The sequence below is a fragment of the Hipposideros armiger genome, unplaced genomic scaffold, assembly GCF_001890085.2.
Source record: "Hipposideros armiger isolate ML-2016 unplaced genomic scaffold, ASM189008v1 scaffold_149, whole genome shotgun sequence".
Lineage (NCBI taxonomy): Eukaryota > Metazoa > Chordata > Mammalia > Chiroptera > Hipposideridae > Hipposideros > Hipposideros armiger.
The window spans coordinates 507,995-517,114 of NW_017731499.1; the positions used below are offsets into that span (position 1 = coordinate 507,995).

The 9,120-nt window shown below is 49.1% G+C and overlaps 1 protein-coding gene across 2 annotated transcripts in view; it reads right to left on the minus strand.

Moving 5' to 3' along the window:
* Positions 1-9,120, minus strand: part of GRIN2A (glutamate ionotropic receptor NMDA type subunit 2A) — a 422,768-nt gene that overhangs the window by 148,353 nt on the left and 265,295 nt on the right. For both annotated transcript variants that reach the window (XM_019650929.1, XM_019650930.1), the window contains exon 4: positions 1,789-2,381. In XM_019650929.1, the coding sequence (XP_019506474.1) occupies positions 1,789-2,381 (593 nt within the window). The remainder of the gene's footprint in view (positions 1-1,788; positions 2,382-9,120) is intronic.

A 9,120-nucleotide genomic window follows, 5' to 3' on the forward strand; every position in this document is an offset into this window, starting at 1 on the left:
TTCTGAACTCTAGCAGATTCAAAGTCCTAAAACCTTCCAGAAACATTCTAGAGTCACGTGTTACTCTGTTGATAATAAAACCAAAGTAGCCTGCTGACTGTAACGCCCGATGACCAAAAACAACTTCACTGAGCCCTCTGACAGTCACTAAATAATTACTAGGTGCTAGGTATTGTGCGAAGCAGTGCTTTTCATGCATCACAGCGTTTACTACTCACAACACCCTGTATAGTCCCCAGACCAGTGGCATCAGCGTGACCCAGGAATTCCTTAGGACTGTTAAGTCCTTGGAGCCCAGCCCAGAGCATCTGAATTGGAGGCTCTGTGCTCCGGGCCCAGTAATCCGTGATTTAACAAGCCCTCTGAGAAGTGATTCTGATACTGAAGTTTGAGAACCGCTGCCTAGGAAGTAGGTGCTATTATTATCGTTTTGTCAAGAACAACTGAGGCCCAGAAAAGGACAATACAATGGTTGTCCGAGTCATATAGAAAGTGGAAGAGACAAGATTTGGACCCTGATAAGTCCAACTCCAGAGCCCATCCCTTCGTCATGAAGCGACCCTGCTCATTGTCTGAGGGACGAGCCTGTATTAAATCAGCGAACGTCAGGCAAAAACATGCAAAATGGCTGCTGGAGTGTGAGCGCCCTAAATCTCAACAGCTGCGCCATGACGATGGGCCACAAAGAGCAATGACACTTCCCAGAGACATAGAATTGAACATAAATGTCCACCGGATGGGAGTAGTCACAGAAATTATGATACGCCCACGTGATGGAGTAGAATACAGCGGTTAAAGGGGGCGTTTGCCACGATTTCCAATGATCTACAGAAACACCTAGGATATAAGAAGGGAAGAAATTCAGATACACACTCGAACAGCGACTACGGGCACCCACGGGGGCAGGTTCCCCAAAGTGTAACATGTTGGCGAGGATGGGGGAAGTGAACTGATTTCGCACACTGCCGGTTTGGGTATAAATTGGTCGAGTTACTTTGTAGGAGAATCTGGCAATAGATACCGAATTTTAAAGTGCACAGGTTCTACGACCCCCAATTCTACTTCTTAGAATCAACCCAGAGAAATATTTGCACGTGTGCAAAAAGAGACATGTAGGATGACTGTCACTGTAGTTTAGTTTCCAGTGGAAAACAGTTTGCAACCACGTAAACTTCTATCATTATAAAGACTGGGCAAATAAAGCATGGTATGTCCCTGTTGAGGAATGCAATGTGTAGGCTACAAAAAATGTGGATATTCAGGTATATGTATTTACATGTATAACCTATATATACACATAGATATGTATATGTGCATACACACATAGCTACATGTATTCGTACATGTATATGCATGTGGATGCATTCATATGTATAAATACATATATATGTGTATCTACATATAGTCATACATGTGTATATGCATACATATACCTACGTGTATATACCTACATACTTGAGATATAGCTACAGATAGACAATGGATAGACAGACAGGCAGAAAGACAGACAGACAGATAGCTAGATTCCCAGGTGTAGGTTTCCAAGGTGTAATCATGAGTAAAAATAGTAGGTTGCAGAAAACAAAGTATGAAGTTACTTAAAAACAAAAGATGAGAAGAGAGTGAGAGGGGGGACAAAGTGCAGAATCACACAAAAAAGTCCCATAAGCACACACACGACAGTCTCTATTTTCAGTGCACATTTTCGACAGAGTATGTACTTAAACAAACAACAACCACGGAACTCTGACCCCAAGCAAAGAGAGACAAGCAAAGACCCCGTCTTACTGGTGCAGAGTGTGCAGCGGGACGTCTGGCTTCTCAGTCTGCCCGTAGCAGCTGGCCTTGGCCTCAGGGATGTAGGAGAACCTCTCCAACATGGAAGACGCGGCCGTGGTCAGGATGCCCAGGCCGTCCCTCACTCTCGACTCCAGGCTGTAGTCCCAGTCGTCGTAGGAGACCGAAATGAGTCCTGATGGAAACTCTTTGGGGATGAGCTCCGTGTTCCCGGAGACCAAGCTTGGGACAATCCAGAAGAAATCGTATCCCGTGAGGCCCAGCGAGCGGGCCTCGCTCAGGATGAGGACGGCCTCATCTTTGGAACAGTAGAGCAAGATGACAGAGGAGTGGATCTTTTTCAGTTGGACCTGCGTCTTCGCATCCTCGAAGGAAGTGTCCAGCGTGATCACGTTCTGCATGTCCCAGCCCACAAAGCTGTTGTCCACGGTGGTCTTGATGAAGCTGATGAAGTCCCTGTAGCCAGGGAAGATGGTGGTCACCAGGGAGAAGACATGCCAGTCGTAATCCTGCATGATCTTCAGCATGACCGTGGCTTGTTGCTGGATGGACGCTCCAAACTGGAAGAAGGTAGACGTCGGGTCCTGCCAACAGGTCAAAAAAGAAAAGGAAAACAGAGGATGAGGCAGAAAGCGATTTATACAGCACCATCTAGTCTTCATAGGCTTATGAAGCTCCTTCCTAGAAGTGAGGGAAAATAAATCGGACATCCTTTCATTCTCAAACATTCCTGAGCACCAACTACGTGCCACGCTCGGGAACCCATATTGGAAATACTAGAAAAGGTGAGAGGGGCCCCTGAACTGGGAGCCCACAACCTGGTGGAGTGAAGAACATCTGTTATTTTTGCCAGCCCATCATCTATTCTTTTTCCTCTTTTTCCTCTAGTTCATCCCATCCACCCCATATGGTTCCAACAGAATGAACTCCCTCTGGCCCTCAGGCTCATAGCTGGAAAATGAAGCCAACAGAGACAAAACAACATCAGAAAATCGAGACAGCTTCCTGATGACACTCTCGGACCACCTGGAGTCTGCAGTGCCTGAAGCCATTTATTCTGGACCAGTTGGTTATATAAGCTGGCAAGTTCCCACGTGGCTCGTTTACTTGAGCCGGGTTGAGTAGGATTTTTGTCACTTGATTTCTAGACTCCCATGGAACATAGAGTATAACAAATGCTGGGTGGATGGCTATGTGTTCCATCAGCAAATATCTGGTGAGCACCTAACTACGCAGCAACACCATTTAATAGCTCGGAGAAAGAAGGACATATCAGGCGGACATAGACATGGTCTCTGCCTTCAAAGATCTGGTGGGGATCTGAGGACAAGCAACTCCCATGAACTGAGGGCTGAGAGAAGCATAAGGGGACGGGGAAGGAGAAACAAGGTGTGGAAGAGGGGAATTGGGTGGGCATTACAGTAAGAGGAGGCCTGAGGATACCTCATGACTATTCCAGGAACTGCAGATCAACGCATTATGGTTTGTGAACCCGAGGGGACGAGATGACGATTAAGAGCTTGGCAGCGACCCCATCACGGATGACCTCAGGGGCTACGTTCAGAGGCTAAGACCTTATTCTGAGCACAGAGGGGAACTGCTGAACGCTCTGACACTGGAAAGTGACATGGTAACTGGTGTTGGGTGGAAGGACCTCCCCAAGTCTGCGATCTGATCAGGAGAACAGATTTCCATTTAGAAAAGGCAGGTGATGTATACACTTGTACCATTTACAAACTACCTTCAAGCTCCTTAACTCATCAAATCTCCATGATGACCCTGTGGGGTTGGTATATTGTTAGCAGGGAGGAAACAGGCTAAAATGGGCTTTGATTCCACGCCCAGCCCCCTTTCCGACACAAAGCACAGCTGTCTTGGGATCACTGACGATACACACGTAGCAGATGCTTAAACCATGGTGCAAAAATGCCAACCAAACAGAAGGTATGGCTCTTGTGTTATAACAAAACAGGATTTTGACAAATGCTGAGATACAGTTTTTTTCTAGGAACTGGAAGAATTCTCCAAGGGCCCTTATCAAGACAGCCGTGCTTTCATTTTGCATTCTGCATTCATCAGGTGCACTTAACGGAAACTCATAGTATGACTGTGGGGATTCCAGTGTGCACGTGTGTGTGTGTGCGCGCGCACGTGTGCATGTGTGCATGTGTGTGTGTGTGTGTGTGCACGTGCGTGTGTGTGTTTGTGTGCACGTGTGCATGTGTGTGTGTGCGCGTGCGCGTGCGTGCGTGTGTGTTAAGAGACGATTCCATTCACGTCTTTCAGACAACACTTTGCAGCTCTGCATGTCGACTCTTTCAACAACCTGCATAGCTTTTCCTGTGGGCGCTCACTGAACAGAAAGGTTCATCTGAATGGGCCAAAAGCTATAGTTCTTCGAAATACTCCCCTTTCCCAAAATGCATGGGTTTGGGGATAATTTGAGCGTGGCGTAGTCTGAAGGCAGAGAGGAAAAAAAGAGGAACAAATGCCTTCTGGGCCCCTTCCAACATTGCAGTTCTATGAATTTTACCTAATTAAATCAATTAAAGTGGGAAACAGATTTAAAGGCTTGGGATAATTATCTTTTTCCCTACAGTAGGTTTTGGAGAAATCCAATATTCTTGGATTGATTAATGGTTTTAAATCATCCTAAACAGGACTGTGAGCTGCTCAAGGGCAGAGATTCTGCTGTCCTCATCCTTCCGTCCCTGGAACTGGCAGAAGGGTTGGCACATGACACATCAGTTAACGGAGGGTGAGGAGGTGCAGGAGTCAATGAATGCGCGAAGGAAGCCGGAGAGGAACGTCCTTGGTTTAAACATAAAGTGGAAGGGAAGAAGAATTCAGTACCTGGGATTGTATTTTCTACGGCTATTGAATGTCGTGTCCAAAAACTAAAACGTTCAACACCAATCCCCCTAGAACCCTGAGGAACCCACTGCTCCATCGAATGCTCCGAATATATTTAGTGTGTCCTCTATTGATAAGGAGGAGAATATAGAAGCTCTGTAAGCCTCTGCAGGTGTCCACGGCACCTCATTAAATACCAAAAAGGCAACAGCATAAAGAACCCACCCACAGGAGAAGGCCCAGAAATGAAGTCACAAGGCAGTTACATTCATCAACCTCGTGCACTGTCAGGTGCCTCTTGGGATGCGACTGAAAAGTTCCAGACTTAATTACCAAAGAAGTGTAATCATTCCTACAGAGCAAAGAAGCCCCTCAGGAAACTGGTCACCGATTACACTGTGACCACAAATGGCACTGGGACCAGCGTCTTCTTGTACGACTCACCCTGTGCAAGGCGGGCTGATTTACGTCACTAAGCTCCGCTTTCACCATGCCACTCCCCTCCTCTGCAGCCATCCATGGCTCCCCTAGGCCCGTCACATTAAGTTTAGACTCTCTGGCCCACCCCTGTGTGCATACTAGTCAAACTTGATCGTTGAAATAGCAGGGACTCTGGGGTCTATCGGACCCGAGTTTGGGTCCTGCCCTGCATGACGTAGCCACGTGACCGTGGGTCACGACTTAAGCCTTGTGCACCTGAGTCTCTCTGCCTGTAAAACGGGAATCGCGAGCAGCACCCCACGGGCGGCTGTGAGGATGGGGTGAACTGGTAGGAGTAAGACGCTCATCTACTCGTGAGGACTCCAGCAGTTTGGGGGCTCCTCTCCCGGTCCTCTGACACCGCCCAGAACCTAAGGGGGTCCTCATGCTACTTTACAAACTGGTACGTCCAGAGCGACCGGCATATAGTTCCATCCCCCTGCAAGCCGGCCCACTCACTCTGAGCCCGAGGAGTCTGCATGAAGAGAAAGCGCTGTCTCTGCCCACAGGGATGAATAATGCTTGCAGAGGAGCCATCCCGGCATCCCTCATGGCTCTCATGCCTTACCCCACATCACTTTCATTTCCACTGACATCGGAAACAAACTTCGAACACCATTGTGCACCAAAGGCATCGAACTCCCCTCGGAGGGGAGGGACGGAAGGGGTGTTATTTGCAAAACAAAACTGCACAGCCAGGCACTGAAGGGGCTCACGTTCAGCTCTGGGTTTTTCTAAGGTGGTTTTTGGACTGGCAGGAGGTGAGGAGGGAACCTGGCCACACTCCTGGGGCCTGGCAGCTGATATGCCAAACGGCCCTTTCTTTCAAGGCCCTGAACACCTTTGCTTCCTGCCTGGATAGCAGAGGCCGTCCCTCCCGCATGTACCCGCCTCCTGCCACCTCTCAGCCTGTCCTTTTTGGATTCTACAGAGTACTCTCGGACCACCCCTGGCACCAGCTTCCTCAGCAGCGTGCAGCCGGGGGAGAGGAACAGATTTCAGACACCCACTTGGTTCTGAAGCAGAGGCAGCTCTCTCCCCATGCTCACTGCTCTGCAGAACATAGAACAAACTGTTTTAAACACAGAGCGAGGGAGGCAGGATGGTGTGGGATTCTGGGTGTCTGCTCTCAACTCTGTTTCAGTCCTGCCATGACGGAGGTCTCACTCTGATGTTCTAGAATGTTCCAGAGCTTCACTGAGTCCTCGGGGTGAGACCTGACTCCATGGATATCAAAGCCTAATGTTTAATAGAGTCTAATACCAACTTTCATTTCACTTAACCATTCACAAAGGCTATAAAAGGACACCCACACCCATTATCTGTTTGATTCTAACTACCCAGGAGACGAGGAATTGCAAGTGGCTGCAACCCTCATGGACGCATTTCTCATCAAGACATAGAAAGAGAGGTTAAGTGATTTCCCTAAAATCCATGTGGCCCCATGCTGACAACAGCTCAGTTATTGCAAGACGTCATCCAGCGTTCCCTTGCACATACCAGTGGCTCTCAGGCTGCGCAAGAGAATCACTTGGAAAGTTATTAAAAAATGCTTGTGCCCCACGCCAGTCCAATTGAAACTGAATTTCTGTGCCCCAAGTAGATGAACTCCAGCGCTGCTTTATTTTGTTTTTCTCTGTCGCATCTCAACAGCAGGGTGAGTGCTCTTCAAGTCAGCGTCTTCAAAGCCTGACACACAGTAGGGGCCCCCCAAAATATTCAGCGAGGAATGCAACTAGCAGGGAGCATGTGAGAGCCACTGGTGGAGGTGAGCCCTGCCCCCCAGCCCCTCGCTTCTCTTCCTCCTGCCTGCCAGCCTGGGTACCAGCAGGAAGGATAATGATGTAGATGACCCAGCCAAGACCAAGAGGGGCTCCTCGGGAATTTGCTTTCTCCTGTCCGAGGACGGCTTTGCGGAGCCTTGATGGACTTTTCGCCCCTCTTCTTGTGTCCCAATCGAGCTTTTAAACATATTTCGGTTTCCATGGATGAAAGGAAAAGCAAAGGCATCAAACTTGGTCAGCTTCAGGATTGCGGTGAGTGGCACTCTCACACACATATAAGCTCCATCTATGCAAAGGAGTAGAATCTTAAGTTTCTGGTGGCTGGTGAGTTCCCAGCTAGGGTAGCTATCAGTGGCTGAAGTGCTCCGATTCTGGGCGAACACTAGTCTTAACTTAGAGTCCGTGCACTAGTCCCATGGGCTAGAATGGAGGAAATGGGTCTTAAGTAAGATAATATCTAAGAAGGGCTGTGCAGTTTGGGCCAGCAAGGGACGGAGCCATGCAGAGCCCCGGAGCCTTGAACCAGACCCCAACCTGGGCTTCCGGCACAGCACCTACTGGCCACATGTGACTATTTAAACGTAAATTGAAAGTACTAAATAAAATAAAAGGGTTGGCTTCTCAATCACATGCGTCACATTTCAAGAGCTCCACAGTCTTGAAACTTTAAAGCTGATGCTCTCCCACCCCTTCCAGCCTCATCATCCCTGAACGTGCCAATTCCGCTGGTCTGGGACTGGGTCCAGGATTCCTTTTTTTTTTATTCCCTGGGTGAGTGTAATGTGCAGCCAGGGTTGAAAAGACTAATCTAAGCCTTCAGTATCCAAGCCGGGAGCTGTGCATCAGCTCACTTGGGGGACTTTTTATGCCTTCAGATTTCCAGGCTGCACGGCATCCCCACTGAATCTCCACGGAGGAGCCCCAGAATATGGATTTCCCCCAGAATATGCTGATGGACAGCAAGTCCAACAGCGCCATTTTCTAGCTGATGAAACTGAGGCCCCAGACCTTAGATAAGTTGCTCCAGACCTCACATACGTCAGCGGTACCACATGCACAGACACGGGGTCCCCCGCCTCCTAAGTTGGTGCTGTCTTTGCTGCCGTGACGTCATCGGGCACAAAATGCTTTCTACAAGGAACGGGGAGTTTATAGGGAGACCCTGGGCTTCACAGAGAGCTCACCTGGGATCTGCTTCTTACCGCAGGGAGTTAGTTAACATAACGCTGTTTCCCCATCTGAAAAGTGGGAACGACAATAACCGTCACCACCTTGAAGGGTCCCTGTGTGTATTTGGAGAGACGATGCACATAAAGCACTTGGCATACACGATGTGCTTGGTCAAGTTCAGCTGGTGTTAATAGTGGAGAAGGTGGAAGCCTTGACTGACCGTCAAGCTCCAAGTCCCACACCCATCATGGACGACTCAGTGCCTCCACTTCCTTCTGAATTTCTATCACCTTGTCTTGCTCTCCCTCCCCTCCGCCCTGACCTGTGTGAGCTTACCTAGTCGCATCCCGCCTGCCCCTCGGGCTAGAATTCTGGAGGGCAGGGCACCATGCCCTTCTGGTCCCCCTCAAAGCCTGGCATGGCACCAGGCCACAGCCTGGGGAATGAAACTGGAAGTCAAGTCCACAAGGCTGCCAGTGGGCACAAAGGGAGCCTACTGCTTCCTGAATTTGAGCGGAGCTGCCAGATCTGCTGCTCTGGGAAGAAACAGTCATCTATCGATTGCCTTTCATTCATTCAGTGAATTTAACCAACTTGGGCTATGTGCCAGGCATTGTTCAGGGGAAGTGCATCTGGGAAAGAGACTACCAACCTGAAGGTCCCCGCTTTTAGGAACTTTCCATTCTTATGGGAGGAGATGGGCAAGGAAGAGGAAATCAATACACAAGATAGTTTCAAGGAAACTGGGTGATGTAATAGTTCATGAGTGGGGAGAGGAGGGGAGGGGAGGGGAGGGGAAGGAGGAGTGGATAGAGGAGAGGGGAGGGGAGGAAAGGGAGGGGAAGGGAGGGGAGGGGCTGTACTTTAGATTATCTGGTCATCTACATTGGAGCTAATCAAAAGAATACCAAGAAAAATCAACCAGGCCAGGGCCGGCTGAGTGGCGCGCTGGTTAACAGCTGGCTTGGGACGCCAGAGGGCCCCGGTTCGGATCCCACAATGAGGGCCAGTGACACTGCCATCTACAGCTAAGATG